Source organism: Phalacrocorax aristotelis, chromosome 15, assembly GCF_949628215.1.
Source record: "Phalacrocorax aristotelis chromosome 15, bGulAri2.1, whole genome shotgun sequence".
Taxonomy (NCBI): Eukaryota; Metazoa; Chordata; class Aves; order Suliformes; family Phalacrocoracidae; genus Phalacrocorax; species Phalacrocorax aristotelis.
In genome coordinates, this window is record NC_134290.1 from 7,693,255 (window position 1) to 7,721,115 (window position 27,861).

A 27,861-nucleotide genomic window follows, 5' to 3' on the forward strand; every position below is an offset into this window, starting at 1 on the left:
GAAAGAAAACCTTTTGAAGGTTACAGTAACCTAACTATAATTGCTGTAACTGACCAAAACATTCATCACTGTTCTTTGGAACCAAGTATTAATGAAAAGTATTCAATTACATAAATAGAAATATCCGTTACATATAAACTGCTCTGTTTGACTTTTTTTTTTCCTAACCCCTTCTTTAAAAAATAAGACTGCTTCGTTACATTGCCACCAGCAGAATCAAACAGTTAAAATCAGCCTGTGTTTGGTTGCTTAAAATTCCACTTATTTTGCAACTGCCATGCTTAATGATTCAGCACAGACATCTAAACTGAAGCACATACTGAGAGATGTCAGCACAGCAAATGAAGTATCTATGCATTTACAGGGTAGAATTTTTGGCCAGAATAAAAAGAGGTTTTTATGCACAAAGACACAGACTACAATTACTGTAATACAACGGAAAGCTCCATGAGACTTCTATGAACACATACTTTAGACTGGCGTTTCTACAACCCTCTTTGTAAAGTGGTACGAAACCCATTAATGACGATCTGTGACACTATACAAAAACACTTTTTATTTTTGTCTGGCAATACTTCAAACTCACACTCCAGAATATTCTACCTATTGAGCTGCACGTTTCCAGGTGATCAGGAAGGCTGGACATTTCTACTCCAGCCAGGAAGGGAGACCAGGTACAGCCTGATCAGCCCAAAGATGCGCCCATTGCACCACCTTCCCTGGGAAACAAGGTGCAGGGGCACTTCATTCTTGGGCATTTGCTTCCACTGTTAATTGCAGTCTTGGTGTATTTCAGACAGGAATAGATGCATCGATCTCCTCAAGAGACCGATCTTTTATGGTTTTGTCCCCGTTTTGCAGGACAAGAGCAGCTGTACTATCCTAGCAGACAGATGCAAATCCACTCCTCAAACCTAATGGACAGAGATTTCACAAGCCCCATATGAAACCCATTCCCCTAATTCACTACCCATCCTACTACTAAAATGGTTTTATTCATATCCAGTTTTTTTTCTTTTTTAATTCACATGTTAAGCCTTGGGAAAATCGACTAACTTCATCTCTGCAACAACTTTTCTTGTTCTGAAGATTGTTCAGCCTCACTTCTCTCTTTCATAGCCTGCATAACACCCTATTTCAATACTTCCTTGTAGGTCATATTTAGCAGACTGCTAAGCAAGGTCTGCTCATTCCCACTGCTCTTTCCTGGACTCTTTCCAGCAGGACCATGTATATTTTGTAGTCCAGTGCCAGAATGGACACAATATTCTGCCAAAAGAGGATTACTTCACGTTCCTCACTGGCTACAATCCTGATTTTATATTTAGTCGTGTGATCTACCTTGGACAATACAACCTACAGCTCACTGTAAGAGCCAAGTCAATGAAAAATGTCTACCTGATCAGTGAGTGGTTCTCCACCCTGTATTTGTGTAATTACTCCAGCACAGGTGTAGAGGACACTGCTTGTTTTGACTGAGAAGCACTGCATTCTTTCCCCTCCTCTAGTTTACGGAAATCTTTTGTAATTCTGTCTTTGTCACCTCACTAGCAGAATGCAGGGGTTCTTCATCCCAGCACTCACACTGTTAACTAAAATGCTGCATAGTAACTGATCTCTGACGCTCTTGTGCAAACTCCCTGGATACATCCTTCCACGTTCGCATGGAGGACTGGTAACTGTTCCCCAACAGTTTCACCCCCTGCACACAGGTTTCACGCAGGCCACATCTCCCTGCACTGCTAGCAAGAACATGATGTCAGAGAGTCAAGACAACATGTATGATATCTTTTCTACTCTTGCTCCCTTTATCAACAAGGCTTATTACCCCTGCAGTGAAAAAAAAAAAAGGTTTAAATGATGCGACACATTATACTGTTGACAAGCCCATACCAAGTAATATGATTTTCTCCTCGATGTTTCCAAATAATTTAATTATTTTTCCAGTAGTTTTCCAGAACATGAAGTTAAGTTGACAGATTGCCTTGCTTCATCTTCTTCCCTTTCACAACATTTCATTTTATCGAAGACCTTTGTTTTACTAAGTCCTGTCCATATTCCAGTGTTCTTCAGATCATCTACAACACTGATTTTTCAGCACTCATTACAGCGAAGTGGCAGGCAAGACAATCTTGAAAATGTTTACATAAGTAACATTTTATTGAAATACGACTTACCAATTTTCTGATGAAAGATCTTGTCGAAGGTTAATTCACCCCTTTCCTCAAGGTATTTCTGCATAACGCTGCGGATACTGAAAGAAAAAAAGAAGGAAAGGAGTTACTTGAAACTGCTTCTTTTAAACCATACCTTTAACATACTTTGGAGAAAAGCATCACTAAAATGAAGCATCAACGTAAAAGGCTCATGCAAAATGAGGTACCACTGCCCATCTACAGCATCAACTCGCAGCGCGACAGGCAGCTTGCTGCTCCATCTAAAGACCGTGAGAGTTCAGAAGGCTACAGCCATGAACGTCAGCAGGCCTGCAGTCAAGTCACAAACACAGAGAGATTGTTGAATTCACAGAATTCAACATTGCAAATTATTTTATGAAAATTCAATCTTCATCTCTTAAAGCCTTTCCAGACATCACCTTACTAGCCTGAAATTTGCCTTGCTGTCTCAATACTGTGACTTTTTTAAGGGTTTCTTTTTAAGATTCTTTGAGTTTGAGGTACAAAAGAAATACCACTTTTCCCCACTGTAAATATTAATACTATCCAGTATAGAATATTAGTAATATTAGTACCTATTCAGTGTAGAAGAGAATAACTTTTACACTTCAAGCTTAACATATCACTAGCCTACACCGCACAGTGTGATGTTGCTAGAATTCCCCTTCAAGAATCTATATTTATCTAATAAGGTTTGAAAATCACGCAACTGAGCATAAACTGGTAAAAAAAGCCATCAGCGATTGCGCGTAGTTCCCTTCACTGTGTGCCACTACAGAAGCAAGAGCACAACAGTTTAACAGAGAGCTCCCAGGCTTTCCCTGAGTTTGCCCATTGGGGTTTTTATCCCAGTTAAATATTTATGGGTTGATCGGAAGGGTAGTACGGGGCTGCCACAGGGAGCTGGAGCACCAAACACCGGGTGTTTTTCCTCAAAACCAGAGAAACGAGACTACAGGCAGAAGCACACAGGCAGTATCAGGTGGAGCCCTGGACTGGCCTTGCCTCGGGGGAGCTGAGCCCTGGGGTCACAGCACTTCCCAGGGGACATTCTGGTCATCGCTTCATTTCTTCATTCTTGCATCGTGTAAAATAAACATACAAGTCAATCAAGGCTACCTCGGGCTGTTAACACTGCAATTGCCATATATCATCTAGAAAATGAGCCAACGTAAGCTCCATTATGCCCCTAGCTTGGCTGCAGTGCACTTAACATCTACTTTGCCTAATTTATAATGTCACAATCACTCATTTAAACCACATTAACAAAGATTTCCTTTATTTGTCAACTAACCTCAATATTCATTTTAATATAATGCCTATAAAAATTTCATACGGGCAACAATACAAGTAGATAAATTTTAATATCAACGTAGCCCAGCAGTACTGTGCCTTGGTAAAAGAACTATATTGTCATAGTATTAAGTCAAAATTTCACCAGACTTTTTCTGTTTCCAATTTTAAAACTGATATTTTCCTATATACTGTTTATTTTTATAAAAATAATCACAAATACCCTGTACAAAGTACTCATGCCCTAAACAAGATTGCTAAATATCACTCACATTTCTGCAGAAGTAAGAGTGAGCACATAATCCTCATAAAATGCGGACTCTGAACTACTTCATGTCAGGAAAAAACTGAAAAAACTGCATCTGAAATGCAGCAGAACAGGCCAGTTCTCACGGAGATATTTTAACATTTTCTGGAGACAAAAAACTATATTTCTGTGGTTACTTCTCAACCATTTTTTCTCTAAAGCCTCTTCATTAGTATATACTTGTGCAGTTTTGGGTCCTGTACTGACAGAGCTCACCATGAGCAGCAGAGCCCTGCCCAAAAGCTGCACACCTCACAGACAGCCCTGCGAAGGGCTGAGACCGTCCCCTCTCACGTGCTTGCAAGGAGCCCCATCACCAGAGCCCCTGAAAAACCTCACAAATATTAACAAACACCTCTTCTGTCGTCTTTGAGGGAGGAAAGTATTGGTACTCCTCCTCAAATGAGGACCTGAGGCATGAAGTCTGAATGACTTGACCAGAAAAGAGTCTATAATAGAAGCCAAGAAATGAACTCGAAGGCCCTAAATCCCAATCTAGGAAATTATTCTATTAATAGTTTTTATGTGTATCTCAAAGCCCCACATAGAACACAGATATATGAACACTGTGAACCAAAGCGAGAACTCCAGAGGGTAACCACCACATCAAGTTAAACAAGAATCGGGAGGGCTAAACGTTGTTAATCAGGTTTCAGACTATGAATTATTCAGTGACAAACTTGCTAGTCTTTTTATTTGTTCATTAAAAACTAGGTCTACTCTCTGCGCATTTTTACAGCCTAAACTAAATACTAATTTCAAATGAAGAGGAAGCAGTAGATAGAGATCATGTTCTGTACTCAGGAAAAGCAAGGTAGTAAAATAAAATTTATCATATAATTGACAGAATTGCAAAAGTTGGCTAACTGTTCAATGGGTAGATTTAAAAAAATATACATCTTAGCTTAACATGTTTAAACTGGTGACTGTAAAACTTAATTCTTCTTTTAAGTCCATAAAAAGTTAGCACATCAATGGCAAAATACCTCCAGTTGTACTGACGCCGTCACGTACTGGTGAGCACGGGCAGTAAAAGCCACCCGGCTTCCCCAGCAGCACCGGGCTGCGGAGCAGAGCGGTCAGGCTGGCAGGACCGGGGGACGGCCAGAGGCACGCAGCAGCCTTCAGCCCAGGAAGCTTTAGGAGAGCCCTGCAGCTCTGCCCGCCTGTAGGCTCCTTCCCTCTGCATCCCTCTTCTCCCAGACACCCCTTCCTCTTGTCTCTCCATGCTTGCGGGAGGACCGCTTACAAGTGAACGTGGTGTGCATCACCAAAGACCACAAACTTCCCTCTCCTCTGCCTCCCGGCTGACCCAAGCCCATCACTGCGCCTGCACTTGGAGCACTCTTCGGCGATGTCCCATTCCCACTGACCACTAGACCATTAGTAACATAATAAGCCTTTTTAATAATAATGACATCAAGAAAGCTTTCCTCTGCTCTAACAAGTGCACTGCAAGAAATTACATGAACATCTCTTAGTCTAGACAATGGGAGAAGATAATGAAAAATTTAACGTATGACTGAAGTGTCCAGGAAAACACTCCGATTGTGTAACGAACAAATCTCTCCAACGCTTCTCCTCCTCTCCTTTGACATCTAGTACTTCTGGTCTAATGGATAGCATGTCAAAGGAACAAAACGTTTCTGCAGCTACAGAATCTGAACAAATCTGTAAAATGATCACGGGCTACAGGAGTCCACATTGCATTCCAGCTTCTAAATATCAGGCTTTCAACCCTTCAAAATCATTTCTCCTTATCCATATGAATAAATAGGAATAAATTACACAGAGTAGATTACGACTACCCAGAATAATCACTTTCTAATTCTCACACGGAACTTAAAGGTAAAAATCCTACTGAGTTCAAAAGAAATGAAGCAGAATCCATATATTCTTCAGAAGGATGGAAAATTTTGGAATGGAGCCTAGCACGTTCCACAAACAGGAAGGAAGGTTCCCTCTCTGCCTTTGTATATTGACTCATTAGTTGCCCTAAATGTAAACAATCTGGGATTAAAAGCTGCATTTCACAGAAAAGTAGCCATTTCTGAAAAGCTTTCCTTATCCAAATATGCTTTCAGCGCAAACAATGCACTAATGCAAGAAGTGGACTTTTTGCATAAGTTCATCTCTGTTCACAGCATGATTACCTTAATAGCAACACTCAAAATACACAGAAACAAAAGCTGGCTAAAAACGAAATCCAGGGAGACTTCAGAAACAAGAGCATATCCGACTGTACCATAGCAAAACCTTTTGTCTATATATTTTTTATTTCAGAGACGAAGAAAATAGCAAACAACAAAAATTTCAGAAACACTCAGTTTGCTGTCCACATACCACAAGTCAACTGAAATAACAGGACAAGTATATTTAGGGGAAATCAAATATCAGGCTTAAAATCTCGTGAGAAATGCAACTTGGAGTCTGGATACCTCTTTGCTGGTTGAAGCGGGTGCCTGGGAGCACGGCGCAGCCCTTTGCCCAGTGACCAAGCAGGCAAGGGAGCTGCAGCGGCCCCAGGGCCGGGCGTGCAGGAGCACCCGAGCCGAGGTCAGTCAGAGAGACCTAACGTAGCAGTGAGACAGTAAAGAAGCTCTTGGAGAGGTTTTTTTAATCTCAGATAAAACAAGCATCTCGATCACTGGCAATGCAAATGGTACCCACATAGCGCCTCATGCTGATGTTGAGGGGTGTGGGCAGCAGGGTGCCGCAGCATGGATGTGGGTGCTCAGCAGGCTCATCTCTTGCAGCCACAGGAGGAGCTGCCCTTAAAGAGCGAGCGTAACAAAAACACCAGGCTTGTGAAGCAGCTCAGGGCACCCTGCCTGCCCAGAAGCAGGCAGAAAGATGACTATCTGCATCGTCATCAAACTATCAACTTTGTGAACAGCACAGGTCGCTCTAACCTGGTCAGCTCCTCCACCTCCCCAGAAAAGGGGTTTATTACAAGCGTGAGCTGAAGAATCTGTTAAAAGGAGCTTTAAGCTGCATCTTGAGGCTCTAGTTACTATAGCCAGGATCCTGGTCTTTCAGACTTGATCAAAGAAATCCACTGAAGAGCAACCTTCAAGGTTAAAATACATTCTGTAATTAAGGAGTTCTCACTGTCTACAAGCGTGCACGGTGGCATGCATCTTGACAGGACGCAGACAACAGTCGCAGTGCCAAGGTCGGTACAGGCAGAAAATGCCTACTTGAAAGCACATCTCCTGAAAAACTAAGAAGAAAACACATTATGCTCTTCTTAACACAGATAAGGACATGTGTAAGCAGGAGCACCACTCACCCACAATCCTCCCTCTCAGGCGAGCTATGCCAGAAGCGGCAAACCAGGAGGTCCCTTAGCGAGGGAGCTCAGCCCAGAGCCAGGATCGGCCCTCGGCTGCAGCCACGCACCAGTGCCGACAGAATAGTCGCTGCTGTTGCTCCCCCCTCCCTGCCAGATCAGTAATATTCTGTGAATCCAACAATAAGCATACCTATAAGAAATTAAAATTCCGCTGTCTGTACGACTGTATCTGCAACTGCACAGCCCATGGGATGGCCACGGAGCCCGAAGAACAGTCCATCAGGGAGCCCGAGTCAGCGCAGGCAGCCAGGAGCCCGACCGCAGCGGATGTGGGCATATGCAGGCAGCAGAAGTTATGGAGGGGAGTAAAATAAATAGCATTCATTTTGACATTTCCTAAAAGTTCTGCTATTAATTTCAAAGACCCATGGATTTTGTCCCCACTGGTTTGTTATTCTAAATTATGCAGGAGTTCTTTTGAAAGCATCTCGCACCTAGGAAATGGAATAGGTAAAGCAAGACGCGATGGTACGTATACACATACATGTTCTTTACTATTGGAAATGGATCAAGAAGCTACTTACTACTGGCCTTCTTACTAATGTATCTTAAAGCAGCTTTTAATTCTTTACCATAAAAGCACATTATTTTTTCTTATAAATCAATGAGTTCACATTCGTGGGATATTATCTTTTGTACAGACACACACATGCACACCACAGCTTGAAAAAAATGTTTGCCCTTACTGCAAGCATTAAAGAATCAAACCTACATTAAGAATGCAGTTATACTCACTAATGTATTCATCTATAAGCTGAAACAGAAAAAGGAGAACAGAAAAACAAAACAAGAATGAAATGGCAGCTTTACAGAGACTGGACTGAGGAGAGCAGAATTCACTATTTAACTCTACCAATATTTCCTGTATCGTCTTGGGCAAGTCATAAACATTATCTGCCTCAGTCTGTAAAATAAAGCTGTATTTCCTTTTTTCCCACCTCTTTGCCGTCAGGGCAGGTATCATCCTTCTGCCATGTGTGTATTCTGTAGCCAGCACACCAAGCTATTGATGGCTCCTGGCACATCCAAAAACTACTCAACTGCTGGTAATTATTTCAAGAAAATGCTAGTTATTCAGCAACTAAATTACCACTGCCTTTGACTGCCAACCGTTTGCACTGCCCCTCACCGCCTTCCCGCTCTCTGCCAAGTCAAGCATCCCATTTCCACACTGGACAGCCACCTTCCATTTATTCTTGTCTGCTTTCTCCTCTCCCTTCTTGTTATCACTCCCCACTTCCCTCTCTCATCTTGCTCTCACCTTGCTTTCCACACCTTATTTATCAAGTCCCCTCATCCCATCCAGCTTTCATCTCTACTTTCTTCTTTGCCTTCTCATTCTGCACAAACGCACCAGCCTGCAGACGCAGGGAAGTCTCACAAAGTCCGCAAAGACCTGACCTTGCCTGCAGTCAGAAAATAACTAAGCCTGCTTAGGCCCAATTTCAAATGAGAAGAAAATCTGAAAGTCTGAAGTGTAACACTACCAATGTGTCATTAGTAATACAGTCTCTCCTTAGAAGTATTTTTACTGAGGTTTTGCAGAGTAGAAAAAAAACCAAGTCACGTAACAGGAGTTGACAGGGAGAAGGAAAGAAACATCTCAACATAAATCTGAGAATAAATCTGTGTGACTGATTACAAATGATGCTATTATTTTCTTGTAATATGTTCATCACTGGCATGAAGTACCTCACCAACTGAACAGAAAACTCCCCTTGAACAAGACTCTAAACTGCAATGAGTCACTGGACCACAGGCCTCAGGTCAGTCTAACACTCCACTTTGGGGGCGAAAGCGAAGGGCAGTCACTTGATGCAACCAGTAAAAAACAGTTAGCTTCCCTCCTATATAAGAGGTTAAAAATAGCGAACGTATAACAAACCATTCAGTCCATTCTATTTTGCTTCCTCTCAGACTTGTACCCAGTTCAAAGTTCAGCAGAAGTGAATACTTCTCCAAATGATTTGGTTCTCAGATGCCGTAGAAGGTATTTTACACATTGCAGCTTTTGTTCAAGCAATTAACGGAGCAAAGTAAATTCCCAGCATATGAAGCCAGAAAGGACCATTAGACCATCTAATCTGATACATTTATCTATTACTGGAAGAGGAAACAAATTATTAGAAGCCTGTGAAAAAACATTTTTGGACAACAATGAAACAACATGGAAAAAAATATGTTCCTTTTATTCTTTTACTTTTGAGCATCCTATAGCATTACTAGAATACCCGTGACAGCAATGCAATATCCAATTGACTTCATTATTTAATAGAGAAATAAAAATGATCACTGGTGTTACATTAATTAGCGCACATGCTCATTCTACTCTTTGTCTCATCGGCTGACAAGTAAAGCAGCAATGAGCGAAACCAGAGAGTTTCATTTCTCTCCATAAACCCAGCACAGCCACATACAAGCCCACACAGCCCCAGCTGGGTGCGTACCCACACACACAGCGGCGGTGCCTGCAGGACAAACCCCAGTTATTCTTGCACTGGAAGTCACACAGGACAGGAACGGGGCTCTGCCATTTTCTATCCCAAGTCAACCCATTTCCATCCCATTTTCTGCCTTTGCACACCCTCTAAAGTTTATGCTAAGCCCACTGCCAAGTCACTTCACTGCAGTGAACTAATGCTCTTAAAATTGTCAAGGATTATTAATAGCATATTCCACTCAAGAACCCTGTTTGCGATGGAAGGGATTAAAGCTCAGCAACACTTTCCCACAACCCCCCTCTGGTGCATGCATCTCATCCAGGAGACGAAGCAGCTTCACTTATGCAAATTATATTAATGGAGAAAGTTTACAAGGGAGCCAAAAGCAATAGCTATGTAGCTACGATTTCAAAATACGCACTGCCCTCGTATTCCTTGAGGATCATTTGCATTATCATTGCTGAAATCTGAAACTAATATAAAAGCTTCTAAGTACATGAATTTTTCAGGAATAATTACACTGAATTGTAATGTCAAGGACTTGCCCTTCCACCAGAACGCTGCTACTGAGAAATTACAAGAACAAGAAATTGGAGCAAAATCGTATCTCCTTGCTCCTACTGCAATTAAGTAATTTCATCAATCATAATTTTTTAAAAAAACAAATACAAAATTACTCAAGACATGCCAAACTTTTTAATCTTTCCGTATCTATAATATGTTTAGAACTATCTTTAAAAGTAGCATGCAAGTATAAACATTAACTGAGCTACCAAGAACTATGGCCAACATTGACTGAAGCATGCTACGTTCGCCTGTGATCTATTTATTCATTTATAGTCTCAGGATGCAGTTTTGCAGAGACCTAAATGTTTATTTGCACTATCCAAATCCATCATAAAGTTGCTAAAACTGGACCAACGATCCTGCCCCAAAGGCCTTTGAACTGGAAGTGTGACAGGGTCAACAAGTACAATTCAAAGCAGTGGCAGAATGGCACAGAGCCATTACAGCCAAAACGTTTTTTTCTTTATAAAAGTGCATCTAAAAGGTTTAGTAGTGCAGGACTGATCAAAAGTGAAACTCTGAAGAATTATTTGGCCTAAGAATCAGATCTTCTCAGAACTCTTTTAAACAACAAGTGAAAACTACAGAAATGTTCCTGTATTTTTTTATCCCCCAGAGGAAACTATCCCCTTTGAACAGGCAGGCATCCCTCCAGAGCCTTGCATCCCAAACACCGCAGCAGCAATTCTCCTGAAGCAAAACTAAAAAAGAAGTGTAAAATTGTCTTAATTGGTGTTTTGCTCCTCATTGTGCATTCTAACCTGGCAGTTATTTTAAGGTCCCAGAAGTAAGGGAGATCTGAATGAAGTAACCATGATCATTGGAACAATTTGGAAAGAAGACCGAGAAAATCTGGGGTAAAAATTATTTAAAAAAAAAATTTAAAAATCAGACGATTGATACAGAGACACAGAATCGCTTAAATGTGAAAATGAACAGAATGTGATAGGGAGGACATCGGGAAGCCAGGCTGGAGTCTTAAGAAAAACAGCAAAATATGACAAAGCTCAGAACTGAAAGTCACCTCAGAGGCACTACCGCAGCTATCCTTACAGCCCACCGAGGGCTGGGAATCAAAGCCAGGAAAGGCCAAATGCTAAAGGGTAGCCAGCAGCTGCCCGAACCAAACTCCTTCCCAAGCAGGTCTGCTGATGGTGCAGCCAGGCTTGTTTCACCAGACACTTAGGGCCTCAAGAGTAAAACGCCTACCCATGTTTCGTCTTCATTTAAAGTTCAGCTTAGCAAAGACTTGTATTTCACAGAGCTTGCTTCCCCTTCTGAAATTAAGACAGAAATGTAATAAATAGAATAGCAGCCAAGTAGCATCCACAGAGCTGTCATGTGGAGGCTGAATTCTGCGCTCAGCGCCTTGGGAGGGGGGGGTCTCTTCCCCTAAGGCTTGAAGCACTGAGTATTTTATTGGGTTCCCCAGTGTTTTTTAATTTTCTGGAAGAACGAGGAGCTCCTGGGAGCTCTTTTCTCAATCGTACCTTAAGCAGAGGTAGCAGCCCCTTGTGGGTGACGAGCACCCATCCATCCCCAGCTCCATACAGAGCCTCTGCAACGTGCATCCCCGCGGAGTCCCCCAAGGCTGCAGCGCAGTGCGGGGAGGTCGCCGTGCAGCTGGTGCTTGTCTGGTGCGGTGTATTGCAAACACGCTGCCTCAGCTGGACGGATCTTCTGTTGGCATTTAATGAAGGCTTTGATTTGCACAGCTCTACCAGCTCCTGAGAAATCTGCCTTTTCCCCAGTTCCCTTCTCAATGGGACATGACACATGCTGACAGGACAAATTCCTGGCACACTGGAAGGGGGCTGTGGGGTTTCTATATGGAAGTGGTTTCTCCTAACAGTCTCAGAAATTTTTATTTATTTATGCAAGGCATATTTATATACATGTTTGTTCAGTATTGGAATTATTTTCTTGGAGAAACTAGTAAGCATGGGGTGAAGCTCTTTCTGTGGAAAACAGCTGCCTTTTCTAAAGCTAGAAACTGCTACATCAATTTAGTTCAGTTAATTATGTGATTTGCTTTATGCACCTGGACATGACGGCTCCTGATAGGTTCTTTTTTAATTTTACTAATTACCAAAAAAAATGCTATTACTGGTAAGAAGATTAAACCAGGCCATTCCACATGATTTCACCAGAACAGAAACCAAGAGCTGCATACATTCATTTCCTGATGTTATAGTTCCAGCATTTTGCTGAAAATATTTCACATGGAGGGTCCAGGCACTGCAAAGCCATCAGATCTACAAAAGGATTAATAGCTATGAGGTTTATTAATTTTACTGAAAAGACAAGTCTGCCTGTACATATCTCCCACTAGAAACACCAAGCGTGCTCCGTGTGCCACAGCTCAGCCAAACTCTCTCCAGTTGATGCACAAAGGAAGGACATAGACCTGTTGGAGCAGGTCAAGAGGAGCCCACAAAAATGATCCGAGGGCTGCAGCACCTCTCCTGCGACTACAGGCTGACAGAGTTGGGGTTGTTCAGCCTGGAGAAGAGAAGGCTGCGGTGAGACCTTACTGTGGCCTTCCAGTACTTAAAGGGGGACTACAGGAAGGATGGGGGTGACCTCTTTAGGTTCTGACAGGACAAGGGGTGATGGTTTTAAACTAAAGGAGGGTAGATTTAGACTGAATAGAAGGAAAAAAATCTTTACAATGAGGGTGGTGAAGTGCTGGAACAGGTTGCCCAGAGAGATTGTGGAGGCCCCATCCCTGGAAACATTCAAGGTCACGTTAGGCAGGGCTCCGAGCAACCTGATCTAGTTAAAGTTGTCCCTGCTTGCCACAAGGGGGTTGGACAAGATGACCTCTAACGGTCCCTTCCAACCCAAACCATGCTATGAACTGCATTCTGTGATGCACCCAGCCCTGGCCGCTGCTCCAGGCAAGTCCCAGCAGCAGCACCTGCAGCCCGTCCGCACCAGGCGGCGGCTACCCGGCTCCGCACAGGATCACACAGATGCGTTACACCTACAATGCAACATCACATTATGGAAGCTTTCCCTCAAAACATCCCTAGAAACATCCCTCTGTTCTTAGCACAGTAACAGAAGTCCGCACACTGATCTGTTTCCAGACCGCTCTCATTTACCTTTCTTCTTAATTAAGGTAACAATGCCCAAGGGAAGGTCTATGTTTCAAAACATAAGCTTCAGCCTTATAGCATCCCCCAGGAGAACTAATTGGAACATCTCTCTTAAGGCCAGATCTCTCTTTCCTCTGCCCAGACACGCTTCAAGTAACGTATGCCCGGGAGCTGGGACAGTCCAGGGCCTCCACTGCTTATCTGAAGCTCAGAAAACCTAACTTCAACCCCTGTATCTACCAAACGTCCTGTGCATGAACAAAGGTACGTCATTTATTTTCTCATTGACTTAGCTCCTGATCTGTACAATACAGGTAACAGCGTCCTTCTTCCAGACTCTTATTTCTTGTCTATTAAAGCTGCAAGAGCTTTGCAATGACACCTTCGTCTTCCCATGCTCTTCTGTATAGGCCTGGCTTTTTTTTAAGGTATCAGACACTTAAATTACAATAAATAACAACCTGAATTCCCAAGTGAGAGAACACCCAACTGGTTTGAAGAGAAGCACCCACGGCAATCAGGAGCCCTTCTCTACAGTGTCCTACACTGATGGTCCATATCCATCCCTAAAGCTTACATTTTTCCTGCTAAGGAAGCACTGTACTACAAAGCTAACTCGAGATAAAAAGCATGTACACTTTGTTAGCAGCCCCAGCCTGCCTTATGTACACTATTTTGAGGAAGCCATCTTTTTACTACTTTCTCAACCACACACTTCTACTGACAGCAAAGTTAGGAGGCTGAATTTCTAAACAAAATTTAACTACTGTCATCTATGCTCACCCTGAGCAGGACTAAGCTATTCCACAATAAAAACACAAATGTTCAGTCCTTCTTGTAATGCTAGTTCAGAAAAAAACAAGTTATTTCCCCCCCTCCTCAAACAGTTACCATATGAATATTCAAGCATGCCTTTTCACCCAAGCGATGCAAGATGTGAGATATAAGATAAGCTTCAGTCCACATACTTCATCATTCCTGAACATGTAAACTAACCTTTGAAACATACACTTTTCTATGAATTGGACTAAACTAAATGAACAATGGCTTTCTTGACCACAATGGCCGATAATAATTTAATACTGGAAGTGAGAAAATAAAAAAAACAGAGGGATAGTCTAGGAGACGACACAAGCATGATGGGCAAGCGCAGTGCGCTCTCGCGGCTCCCTGGGTAACCAGCTGAGCAGCAGAACTGCACCTCTGCCTGGGGGCCGGGGGCAAAAGGCACGCTCAAGTGTCTCAAAAGTGCTCTCACAGGTATTTTTAGCACTTCGAAAATGGGCAGATGCTCTGCTTTCTCACTGAAACGAGAAGACATTTACCATCTCGGAAATATCAGTTGCACCTACTAGATGGCAATGCTTTCGGAGCACAGGAACATGGAATGCATCCATTGAAGTAGTTTACTGCCTGCTTCATGAAAATGCCCAGTGAACTATGAGATGCTCCGTTTAACGGGGACACTCTGACCTTGAAAAGTACAAATCCTCACTGCTTGCCTCCTACACACACATACTTCAGGTTCACCTACAGCACTCACAATACTTGCCTGGCATACACCACATATTCAGCCAGCTTTAGCCCTCACCAAGCTTTACTTCCTTTACTCTTTGCTTCAACATTCAGCTCAAACAGTGCAATACCATATAGCTGCGAAGTAATAAATTAGTTTATAAAACCATTTCATCTAGAACCCTTTTTCCTTCTGTAGTTTCACAAATTACATGTCAATGAAACCATTCTGAACAGTTTGAGTATCCTGCATGCTGGTTTTCATTTTCTTCAAAATTTTCAGTTCTATTTTTAGTAAGTACTGGAAATGGTAAAAAAATACCAAGAAACAATCTTGCTTGACACTAAAAAAAAATTGTAAATGTCAAACAAAAACCTAAAGTGTTTTGAAATTTTAGACAGCCAAGCTTAAGAAGTTCTACTAAAAAAATTTACAGTCATAATTGCTACAAACAGATGGAACAAGCTTCAATAAAGCACCACTGCCTCACAGAGCTAAAGTTACCGTAACACAAATTCATCTGAATTAACCATTAGATCCCTAATCCTTCATATCACCTCCTATTTAATTTTGCATTCACTGGCACCATTTCTGTGCCAAGCTCAGTAAATGCACATGCCTTTGAAAAACCTGGGCCTACTTTTTTTCTGAAAACAGTACTTTTGAAGGTTTCTACCATGTGCCTTCAGATAGTGAGGAAGAAGTGTAATATAGCACCAGGCTTCCTGCAGCCACTACATTCTCCAAAGAAACCACGTATAAAGTAGGGGGGTTTGGTATTAACATCACCGATGAGACACTTAGTCCCTGCTGTGCTGTGCCGTGGGCCAACACCACAAAAAGGCACTCCAGGTCCCACACTTGCCATCGGAGACAAGCGAATGCAAATGGCTAGAGGCAGACAGGAAACACCATCAGTAAACATGACAAACACTGCGCCAACACAGCCAGCACTGGCAGATTAATCAGAAACTTCATAAGCTTCATAACAAAAGAGTGTTTTAATGAGGGATTTAGAGGAGGAGTTTTGTAGACCTGATGGCAACAAAGAGCACGGACCAAAGCAAGTAGTAGAGGAACAACGGGAGCTGGCAGCACCAGCCAGCTAAAATAGTTTTCAATACCGTGGCATCAAGCAAGAGATGTTCAGTGACTTAAGCGCTACCTGCAGAAGCCCAAAATGGAACAGTATGCTTGAAGCCACAGGGACAAAGAACCACCCAGAAAGATGCAAAGGGATGACACAAGCGTAATAGCAACAAATACAAAAATTATGTGTACAATTTTCAGGAAGATTCTCTTCGAGACCGCACTCTAAATGGATAAGCACAACAAGAAGGCGTTAAACAAAGCCAGAGAAAATACTGTCAAACTAACCAAGACTGACAGCAGAGAGACAGAGCCTGTAACTTAAGAGATGTTACAGAAGTTTCAAGAGGTACATGAACACACTGAAGGACACATCAAAGAAACAACTGAAATTCAGACAGAGAGAAGAGTAATGCCAAGAGAACAAAATTGAAAAAGCAGAAGCAATACACAATAGACTAACGATGCTTAACTCCTAGCGGGACACAGCGCTTGGGTTTCGCCAATATGCAGCACCGTAACAGGAAGAAAGCAAATCACAAATAGCTCAGGATGGAACTGGAAAAGAAAAAGCAACCAATGAACCTCAATTAGAGTTTTAAACAAGTTAGTTTGAATGCCAGGTAAGAAAGCAAAGAGCACATCACAGACTAAACTGTCCCGGCGAGAAGCAGATGGGATGCCAGTGAGTTAGTCTTCATCTCCAGAGGTCAAGTGAAGATGGGAAGATAACTGAGGAAAAATGTCATGTTGAAAGTCTGACTTTTAAGAAATAAGTGACTGCAACACACCATTTTTACCCCAAGAGGGGTAGGATTCAGAGGAAGGAAGGAAACCAAAGAAAAAGGTTGGGAGAAAAATAAGAATTAACTTGAAAGGGAGGCAATTGCTGAAATAAGCAGCTTAGAAGAGGAAAGATGAGATGAGAAACATCCATGACTGCAGCAAGAGAAGCAGGAGAGAAGCCTGGACAAATGCATGCTATGTTTTGTTACCATGCCCTTGGTATTTGTACACCAAAAGCACCCTAAGCTTACGTGATGTTTATAGTAAGGAAGCTTTAATGTTAACTTTCCTGGTGAGGACGGCCGCAGCCAGCGTGAGGACAGCAGTGCTGTATGCAAGCCCTCTGCAAGCCCTGCATCCTCTTTGCTTCCAGTTACCTGATTTCCTGGTCTATTTTTCTCAACTTCACATTATGCAAATCCTTTACGCAAAACAGAAGCAGTTGCTGGCAAATAAAAAGAGCTGTTACACAGTGTTCTTCTACCCCCTTTGACCAAAATAAGGGAAGTCTAAAATTTACATGGAAAAGGGGAAAACTTCAGAAGTCTGCTGACTAGCCTAAAAAATTAAGAGTGCAGTTAATTTACTCCTTACCCCCCTAACTTAAAAGATTTTATGGTAATTCTGTAGAAGAAGGTTAAGGTTTCATGTTTGCTCATATTTCAATATGTATGTCTTCTTTTCTATTTTAGGTCCCGTTTCTGCAGGTCATTCTGCCTTTGACAGCCCTCCTGTCCACCCATGTGAATCTACCCACAAAACAGGATTTTGAGAAACAATGTAAAACCAAAAGGTACCGTAGCTTTCCAAGGTCTTGGCAAGGCTCTTCGGAATGAAAGGAGGAAATGCAGAAGGGAAGGAAAAGCAGACGACAGAGGATGGAAAAAGGGTTGTTTTGTTTTGGTGTTTTTTAAAAAAAAAAAAAAAAATCAAAACCACACTAAGCCTCTTCCTCAGGCACTCTCATCTCATTAGCGTTTTCTGTCCTCTTTCTTCCCAAACTGTGATATTTGACGATTTCGGTACAAAAACAGTCTGAGGATGCTTCATGTAAACTCAACAATAATCAGCCCCACGGCCAATAAACTCTTCACCCTCATAGTTTATTTGCTGCTAAGCCTTGGCCTGCAGCCTTGGAATTTATTCTGCCTGCACTACAGCTATTTCCTTGTAAACAGGAAGCCCCCTCAAATTTGCATTACAGTAAACTCGGTGACTTCATTTAGTATCAGTCTTATCTCAGAAAGATAAAACCCCAACAGGTGTACCAGGCTCCAGCAAAAACACAAACTGTAAATGGGGTGGGGTAAAACCTTTGTAACATTTCTTGGGGAGATAACGTCAGCAGCACAGGACGCCGTCGCTGGGCAGTGGTTGCCCGCCAGAGATAAACCGACACCGAACGCATTCCTGTGAGGAGAGCACTGCAGTAAGGCTGAGCCATTTATTTTCAAGCGTGGATGTGATATTCCAGTGACCTTCCTGCTATCCATCCCAGTGACAGCCAGGAGCTGAACGTGACAACGGCTGCTCACAGCCCGGCGTTACAAAGCTGTGCTCACGCTCCTCCAAGGAGCTGCTCTCACACACACAGGGAAATTAAAAAAAATATTCGGAAAAATTGTTTGATTTCAAACTCATAAGAGAGGCCTTCGTTGTCATATTCTCTTTTTTTATTGTTGTTACATCAACCTGCATTTAACCAGCCGACTTCTATAATTTTTAAATGAATCACTTTGCCAGTAATACCAAATATTTAAGCATACCCAACACACCATGTCTGTTTTAATGAGAGGGATCAAAAAAAACCAACCAGAAACCAGCACGAAGACATCTGACACCAGAATAACGGTCACAGTTTCCTACTGTATGAGGAAATCCCTGGTTTCAGTTAGAAGCTGAGACGTTCAGTCATTTCAAGCAATCTAGAACCGTTTGTGGTCCCAGCCTTAGGTAAGTCTCTGTTCTCATTTATGTCCACGCTTCCTCTCATTCATCTCCTGAGCTGTCTTACACATCCCCTGTCCCACAGCACCCCAGCACCGCTTACAGCTGCAAACCTCTCCCTCGCTTAAGGCCTCTCACCTTCAGAGCATGACAGTCCGGGGGGGATGGCAAACAACCTTTTCCCTTTAATATTTCATGTAATCTGTAAACAGGTTCTTCCACATGCAGCTCTAGGAACGAGGCATTTCAGCCACCTAACCCTTCACCTTTCCTCCTACTCTGAGAAACTTCCTCTTGCACCCAGCTGCCGTTTCCTACCCTGCAGAGCCGAGCATGGTGAACCATCTCTCCGAGCTCAGGTAAACTACCAAACATCCACAAAATGCAAATCCTGGAGAAGTTGTGCAGTACGCTGCAGGTTCTTCGGGCCTCATGCCGTGCTACGAGGCTCGTGCCCTGCTTTGCACAAGGGGACGTCGGTCGAAGTACCAGCTCTCGAGCCTCCCCACAAACACCCACAGTGCTGTTATTTCTCACGGTGTTGGAAGGACTCCTCCCCTGCACACCCTCCACACCCCCACCTTTCACCCCACCCCGGGGGGGTCAAGTCCCCGCTGCAAACAGGGAGCACCGCGGCACATCACTAAGGACAGCAACAGACATAACCTAAGCACTGACAAATGTAAAAGCTACCAGCACTCCCAGCCAGGCACGCCGCACCTCGGGTTAACAGTGTAGGCTCAATTCTATGGATATCATTTCTATAAGCATTTACACATTCCAGGAGGAAAAACGGGCACCTTCTCTCCCCAGAAAGCCGCCTTCAACTGGACCTTAAAAACCGACTGCCAAAGTTCTTTATCTGAGGTATCATTGCATCTGCAAGGGGGATTAACGTGGGCTGGGCACCCCCGTGCCCCTCACCTCCCCCGGCTCTGCAGCCTCACTGCGCTACCCAGAATTCAAGCAGAAAGGCAGAGAAACGAGAGAACAAGTGAGAAGAGGGCTTCAGTGATCTCTCGTTCACGGTAGACAGCTAGGCTAGGCCACCAGCAGGCTTGCAAAGTGCCTATACATTTTGCAGTAAATTTTGGTTCAGATTTTTTTCTGTTGCAATATTTTGTTTGCTGGCTAAATCTTCATTTTAAATACATATACACAGAGCCATGAAAGAGAAGGGAAGCTTACTTTTCATTTCGGCAATAAATAAGTAAGCGGTTTTATAACACATGCATAATCAGGGACTGTCGTTCAGAAGAAAAGCTGCTTTTACCACCAAACCCCAGGAAAATTACCTCAGCCTCGTCTGCTCACCCATGAGACCTGTGGAAGCCGACAGCAAGACCCAGACCTGCACTAGTTCATTGCTGTACAGCACCTCTGCTCCGTGAGCTGCTTGCTAAGAGAAAACCTCTCCCCCAAGTCCGTCCTCCCTCCCTGCATCTCCCTGCTCTGTTGTCAAACCTCATGAAGCATCGCCAAAAAAACAGCTCTGCAGAATAAAACAGTTGAGAATGATTCCGTTTGGTTTTACCATTTTATTTTGCTCACCACTTGAAGAATTTCTCACCCACTGGATGAAGCATCAAGTTCAGGATCAAATAAACACCCGAACCGTGGGTTTTTCTTTTTTCCCCGGGAGAAGCGGGCTTCTCCACATCTTGACCCACCGAGAGACGCCCGCAGAAGTTGTTTCAAATAAACGCATCCAAACCCGACCCCCACTACCTGCCCCGGGCGCTGCGCCCCGACCCGCCCGCACCCGCCGGAGGCCGCGGGGTGCCCGGGCACGGCGGGAGGGCCCGCCGCCACCGGACCGTTATGTCCAGCACCGCGGTGCCGGGAGCGGAGAGACCGGGGCCGGGCAGGGGGTCCCGGCCCCCCACCCCACCCCGGGCCGGGCGGTACCTGGGCTCGGGCAGGGTGATCTTCTTGCTGGCCCTGGCCGCCGGGGTGCTCTTGCTCTTCTCCATCGCCATCAGGTAGCTGACATCGGCCAGCACCGCCTCCAGGTCCGCCATGTTCCCGCTCCCGCCGCCGGGCTGCAGATGGAGGCTCCGCCGGGGGCAGCCGCCCCCGAGGCGGGGGGTTGGCGGCGGGCGGGCGGGCAGACGAGGCGGGCGGCGGCGGCTCCCCCTCCGCCGGTGCCGCCGAGCGCCTCCCGGGTGCGGGTATGCGGGGTGGGGGTGTGCGTGTGTGAGAGAGAGAGCGCGGGGGGGGGCAGCGGCCGCCTCCCCGCCCTCCGCGCCCGGGTCTCGCCGCCGGCCCTGCGCGCCCTCAGCCCGCGGCCGCCGCGGCGGGCGGGCGGGAAACCCCCCCCGTCCTCCCTCCCTCCCTCCCCCCGCGGCCGTGCGCCGCCCCCGCCGCGCCGGGCCGGGCCGCAGCGCCCCCCGCTCAGCGCTCGCCCGCCCCCGCCGGGCCCATGGCCCCCGCGGCGCCGGGCGGGCAGGTCCGAGTGCGCCCGCGGGGCTCGGCGGCCATGGGCGGGCGGCGCGGCCGCAGGAGCTGCCCGGTGGCGGCGGCGGCGCGGCGTTAGGGGCTGCGGCGCGGCGGCGCCTGCAAAAATCCGGACCTGGATTCGGCGGCGGCGGCCGGCGGCGCCGGAGCTGGGGGGGGCCGGGGGCTGCAGGGGACACCCGCGGGGATCCCGGGGAGGGGGCGGCCGCCGGCGGCGGGGTCCGCCCGGCCCCGAGGGGCGCCGGCAGACTGGCGGCATCGCCCCCCCCCCCCGCCGCAGCTGAGGGCGGGAGGGGGCAGCCCGCTGACCCCGGGCAGGCAGCGATCCGAACCCCCGCCGCTATGGGTTTATGTATCTTGGGCAACCAAGGAAGCAAGCGCAGGGTCCGCGTTGTTTATTGATCTCAGGACGTGGTTTGGGGGTGCGGGTGCTCCGCGGGACACCCTCACGTCAACCCCGCTGACAGCAAGGGGGGACGCGAAAGCCAAATCCGGCGTGGCGCAGCACGTGTGCGCGGTGCCGCCGGCCACGCGGAGCCGAGGAGCGCGACGGCCTGCCCGCGAGCGAGCCTCAGCGCCCAGAGCCACGCGTGTCTTCCAAAGTATTTCCCTCGTAGTGTATGGAAACACGATGTGCATGAGGAAAACTGGGTACAAATAAATGCATCTGTATGAAACCCCCTTACTGCTCACGGAAACTCTTCGGTGGCAACGGTGCAAAACGAGGCCGCGCGGTGGAACGGAAGGGCAGGCCGTGCCAGTGCCGTCTGGGCGCTCCCGCGCGTCCTCGGGCACCGAGGGGCTCCTCCGTGCAGAGCTCCTCGCTCTTATTGCTGCCTTAAAATGTAGTAGTAGCTCTATTGCAGCCAAGCAGATATGCAGATTTCAACTTTCTTTTCTGAATTTCATCAAATATGTCATAAATAATTGGCTCAATGAAAGGGTAAGTCAATGACAAGTCTGAAGTTTAAAACTCAGCTTGTTTTGAGCTCTTTTCAAGTGCCGCCACTCCTCCTTCCTACATCTTTGTGAAAGTTAATGATCTGATTAAAGCTAGGTGGAGTATACAGCTGGGAGGATTTCACGGTGTGGCTCATTATGAACCGTCTGAGAAGCTGCTTTTTGTTGAAAATGTTAATTTAAACGAACGCTTTTCACCAGGACAAATCCGTTGGGGAAGGTTTCTCCTCCACCAGTGGAGCTCCTGATCACCACAGAGCAGTGCTGAGGCTTGGGGTGTTCAAGGGAGCAGTGGAAAGGGGCAGAGGAGGGCCTGGGGCAGTGATTACTGCTGGGCGCGGTGACTTCGGATGCTTTCCGCGGCACCTCTCCCCCAGCCTGGCAGAGCAGTCCTGCTCAGTCCTCCGCACGGGAGGGGTCCCGTCGCTGTCTGCGAAGCCGTCCAGGCACATACAGCTGTGCACTCTCATCAAGACTTGCAGTACTATTGTTTAATTAGTTGTAAATACGTAAGTATACATGATGCCCTGTGCTGTGGCACACTAATCTACTGGCTAAGGCAAAAACCATGGTCTGCCCCTCACCTGTGGAATCATTTTAGAGTTTTAAAATGTTTGAGTTTTGGTGAGAAAGGCAGGTGTTGCCTAATGATGGGTCCAAAACTGTTTGGCTCCACTGTTATAGGGAATATTCTCATTTGTTGAACCAGGAGTAAACATTTGTCACCCTTACTGCATCCGTAGGCTGGTTACGTGAGCGGACACGTGCATTTTTCTGGCTCTTCCAAGGGGCTGGCGGAGTTGCAGCTCCTGCAGCCCCTCTGTCCCTCACTACTCCCACATATTTCCATGGAGAGAACTGGTTTTCATTTCCTGAAACGCGAACGTACGGAAGAAGCAACAGCAGTGCAGGGAGGCTGTCAGCGCTGACCTGATAGTGTTGCTAAACACCACCATCACGATGCAACCGCACGGAGGGAGGAGAAAGCAAACAGAAACCCATTACTGCCCTCCTCGCGCTGCCTCGGCAGAGAAGGCCCTTCGTTTCTAAAATATTTCAATGACTTTACAGCAACGATGATTGCAATAATGGCCAAGAAAATGCCACTTAGGATGCATAATGCTCTCGTTTTTATTCCTTTGCCACGTTTTCGCCATTATTATCTGGATATTATTGTAATGTACACTTCAAAAGCATTCTTGACAACAATTTCTAGGAAGTCATGTTTGGTGATGGCTAATACAGAAACCCAGTCAAGAAACTTGTTTTCTTTCTGCTTTTGTGTTTCCATGATTGCTAGCTGGCGCGGCATAGCCGCTAGAACCAAAACAGTGGCGGCTTAGAACAAAAACGTGTTTTCTTCACCATTTGTTTAACACCTGTGGTTGCAATGCAGTCAGAGGTGGTGGCATGACCCCGACGCCGGCGAGGTGGGCACGCTGCTGGCTAGCAGAGTTCAGACTTCCCTTCTTACACCCAGCTGGAGCTGTGCTGCACCAGCACAGGGGCAAGGGAGGTCTGTTTATTAACTGTTATCTCCAGCAGCATGTAAAACTCACACATTTTGCAGTTTTATGTTCAGAGGTTTCGAAGGTCACTTGGATGGGCGTTTTTTTTTAATTACAGAGTGGAAGCAAACCTGTTTTTTTTCCTGAAGCCAAAGCTGAAGGGGGCAGAACAGGTAGTGCTAGCACCCGCCGCAGGGAAGTTCCATTCCCCGGGTGCCAGTCTGCAGCTTTCCTTAGCATTTGGTTGTGTCCGGGGTTTAGTGTTTGTCTGTATTGTGTGTGGGGTATCGTATGTGCTTTTTTTGTATGTGTTGTTTTATGCATTGCGTGTTGGTTTCAGTGTTTGTATGTAGTATTTGTGTGTGTTTATAAACAGTGCTCAGTGCCTGTGTGTGTATTCCCCCAGGTAAAGGAAACCCTGAATTAATCGATGCCAGGGTTAGAGGAGGTCAGAATATGATACACTCGCACACGCTCTGAATGCATTTAAGTATCTCCTGACATTTCTGTGAATGCTGACTGATACTGTTCAATCAATTTAAACGTGTCTTGAGGCCTGTCTGGGCTTGAGCGCAGGGTTTTGCGTGCATCCATTGCAGAGCCAAGAAACCCTGCCTCCTCGCTGGTGTTCCTTCCTTCTGAGGAGTGAGATTCTCCTACCATCTGTATAAAATTTAAATGTTTAATTTTGCACTGCTCTGCTTCACAGGATGACAGATGATATTACAGAGAGTACCGAGTCTAAAGTAGATTTATTAGTGTGCCCTATACTAACACCATCCCATCGAGATAATGGTGCAAAACGGCACACCAGGACAGAGGCTATATTTGTCCTGCTGCCCTCGAACCTGTAGCAAATCTGATAACAAATAAGATCTCTGCTGCTATGCACGGCTAATGCTAATAATGTACCCCTTATGGGGAATGCTCACACAGAAGATTATAAAATGCTATTTTTTAAATATTTCTAATATATTACCAGAAATGCACATAGTTTGAGATTAAGAGCATTACGCAGTGTTTAGCTCAGTTCCCTCCACGGGATGCTGCTGTCTACAGAGAGAGCAAGCCAACGGCCAGAAACCTGCTGCGTTCCTTGCTCCTCCTCAGCAGCGCTGGTAGAGGATAATACATTTATTGGCGATGGATCCCGAAGGGATCTGACTCTCCATGGCTTGTTTGTGTAATAGCCAAACAGAGAAGTTATATTTTGCTGCCTCCACCGAGCTCCTCTCGCCAAGGTGTTTTAAATCAGCTTCTGACTGCAGGGTTACCTGGAGGTAAAGCACAGGAGCATCAGCTCCTGCTTAATAAGGTTGTGTGAGGATTCATTAGTAAGGAACACTGAAGTGCCCAGAGGACAGTAAGAGATAAATAAATGCAAACTATTCTTAGCAAAAATTAGGCAACGTCAGTCCTCAGCTGCATTTTCCCAATCGCACCCTACAGCGGAGACAAGAAGGTGCAGAGAGTCACCACTCCCACGCTCGACCGTGCGGGACGTGGCAGAGAAGGATGTTTTTAGCCCGGTGTCCTAAGGAAACAGCCCCACGCTATCCCCTTTGCCTGTCGGCGTTCTCTGATGTGCTGGGCTCTGGGGTGGCTCTGGCCCCTCTCCTCACCCACACGCTGCGGAGCCGGGCGAGAGGCACATCCCGGCCAAGCACACGCACATTCCTCTACGGCACCCGCACTGAGACTGAGGTTGCATACCATCTCCTTAATGCTACGCTAATAAGCAGCAAGCAGCAATATGGAAAACAAATAGTCATTAATGGCCATTTCTGCTGCTGCCTTTATTCACTGACTATTCCAGAGGAGCAATTTTACAGAAGACAGCCACTGTCTTCGCAGTGCCATTGCATTAGGCACCCTCAATCTCAGGAGGGGAATGAGCACTGTGGCTCTGGCCTCCTGGAGAAGCACAATGGCTCCTCTGCATCTCTGCAAATTCCTCAAGCTTTTTGCTGAATGCTCTTAACGAAGGTACTTCAACCACTTCTGATCAGTAAGGCACTCAAGGTAGTTTATCATCATCACATTCCTTTTTGTAACTAGCTGACGTGGTGATGAGGCTAAGTTTTAATTAGGAACCAAAAGGTAATTGAATTATCAAAAATATTATTCAACATCAAGCATTTGTACTTGAGTAGTCTGACTAGTAATAATAACGTCCTCTGGGGATAGAGATAAGACCGGAGTTGAAAGTCATGCAATTTCTTAAATCTTGCATGAGAAAACGCAGGCACGAGAGGTAAGGGTCCTTCAGTTTGCAGTTGCATCACACCGTTTCTCTCACCACTATAATAAAAACATTTTTCAGACATTTTCCTCTCCACATTTCCTTAAACTGACATGCCACATAAAAATGTCCTGTTTGCGGTCTCTCTCCTTCATCAGTCTGTGCCTTGCCAGGCTGCCAGTTCCTTATCCAAGCATGCTATTTTCTCCACAGCTGCCCAAGAGCTGGGCAGATGTGCCCCAGGTGTGCTCACAGAGTCTTCTGTGATTTTTTAAATTTCAAAATGGTCCTGCAGGGGCCATTTAGAAGAATCTCATGGTCTGTCGCAGGAGCAGCAGGTCGAGGAGGCTGCGCTGAGGACGGCAAGAAATCTCGTCCTCTCTGCTCTCGCAGTGGCAGTGCCTGGCTGGACTCCTGGCTTGGCTTCATACTCCAGGAGGACATATGTGTTCCTTTGAAATTGACTGAAATGATTTTAGCAGTATTTTTTATCAAAATAAATGGTGAAGAAATAGCGAATCTAATTCAGATGATGGCAACATCAGAATGCATTCTTCTGGCCCATCGCTAATTTTATTGCCAGCCACACAGGACATGCTCCAGTACAGATCATCTCATAGAAACTGGGGCTGGAATCCTGAGCAGATGTTGATTTATGGGGCTCCATTGGCTTTGGTGGGCCAATACTGCTGGCACCCCAGACATCTGGCCCTTGCTGGACCTCCTGCCGCTCTGGTTTAGGCAGGCTTGCTCCCCAAAGGCGCAGAGCACCCTGGTGCAGGAGTTGATGGCTTACGATGGATTTACTGAGGGCCTGATCCAACTCACCACAACATCTGTAGGAGCCTCCAGCCTGACTTTCATGGGCTTGCCAAACAGCCCACGTGTGTTCAGTGAGCAACACAAGGACCCATCCTGCCCAAGCTCCATCCCAGAGGGCTTTTGATTCTTACAAGTGGCTTCTGTGCAACACTGGACTGGAAAGACACACATCATGTTTGCCCAAATTATGAAGCGAGGCTGCAGGAAATAAAAAATACCGTCTGAATCTGTCATGCCTGTCTCTGCTGCTGCCAAGCAGAGCGAGCACCGCTCTGAGCATCCTGTACCGCACATATCCTGCTGGGCGTTCGGGAGCACCCTTACTCCAGGGCACAGCTGGACACGGGTGACAAGCATGCTGATTTGTTCTGCCCATTCAGTGGGGAATTAAAACAAGCCAGAAAGGATCCTCTGCAAATTCATTTTTTTATCCCCCAAAGAATGGTCCATGTACATCAGAACTAATTCTAGTAATAATCCTCTTCCAAAGCAGGCTAACAGCTACTAATCATAGAATTATTAAGGTTGGAAAAGACCTCTAGGGTCATCAAGTCCAACCATCAACCCAACACCACCATGCCTCGTAAACTGTGTCCCAAAGTGCCACGTCTACACGGTTTTTGAACACCTCCAGGGATGGTGACTCCACCACCTCTCTGGGCAGCCTGTGCCAATGCCTGACCGCTCTTGCAGTAAAGATATTTTCCCTAATATCCAACGTAAACCTCCCCTGACACAGCTTGAGGCCATATTCTCTTGTCCTATCGCTAGTGACTTGGGAGAAGAGACCAGCCCCCCCCTCACTCCAGCCCCTCTCAGGCAGCTGCAGAGAGCGAGAAGGGCTCCCCTCAGCCTCCTCTTCTCCAGGCTAAACGCCCCCAGCCCCCTCAGCCGCTCCCCAGCACACTTGTGCTCCAGACCCTGCCCCAGCCCCGCTGCCCTTCTCTGGACACGCTCCAGCACCTCAATGTCCTTCTTGTCCTGAGGGGCCCCAAACTGAACCCAGGATTCGAGGTGGGGCCTCCCCAGTGCCGAGCACGGGGGCCCCATCCCTGCCCGGCTCCTGCTGGCCACACCAGTGCTGACACAAGCCCGGGGGCTGGTGGCTGCCTTGGCCACCTGGGCACTGCTGGCTCATGCCACATACTGTCTGGGCTGCAAGACAATATCCTATTCTACACCTGTCATAAATGGGGACCCTGGCTTTTGAACCAGAATAGGACAACTCTGAAATGCTACAATTCAGATCCTGCTGGCGTGTAACCCCCCACAACCTCAGACACTTTTTTCCTA

At 46.0% G+C, this 27,861-nt stretch overlaps 1 protein-coding gene across 3 annotated transcripts in view; it reads right to left on the bottom strand.

The window, feature by feature from the left end:
• The window catches only part of GRK3 (G protein-coupled receptor kinase 3), a 78,312-nt gene extending 57,419 nt beyond the window's left edge, over positions 1-20,893 (bottom strand). For 2 of the 3 annotated variants that reach the window (XM_075110814.1, XM_075110813.1), the window contains exons 1-2: positions 20,488-20,893; positions 2,178-2,254 (exon numbers count right to left, since the gene is read on the bottom strand). In XM_075110814.1, the coding sequence (XP_074966915.1) occupies positions 2,178-2,254; positions 20,488-20,600 (190 nt within the window). In that variant the 5' untranslated portion in view covers positions 20,601-20,893. The remainder of the gene's footprint in view (positions 1-2,177; positions 2,255-20,487) is intronic. The other variant, XM_075110816.1, reaches the window with a different exon arrangement.
• Positions 20,894-27,861: the final 6,968 nt, after the last annotated feature.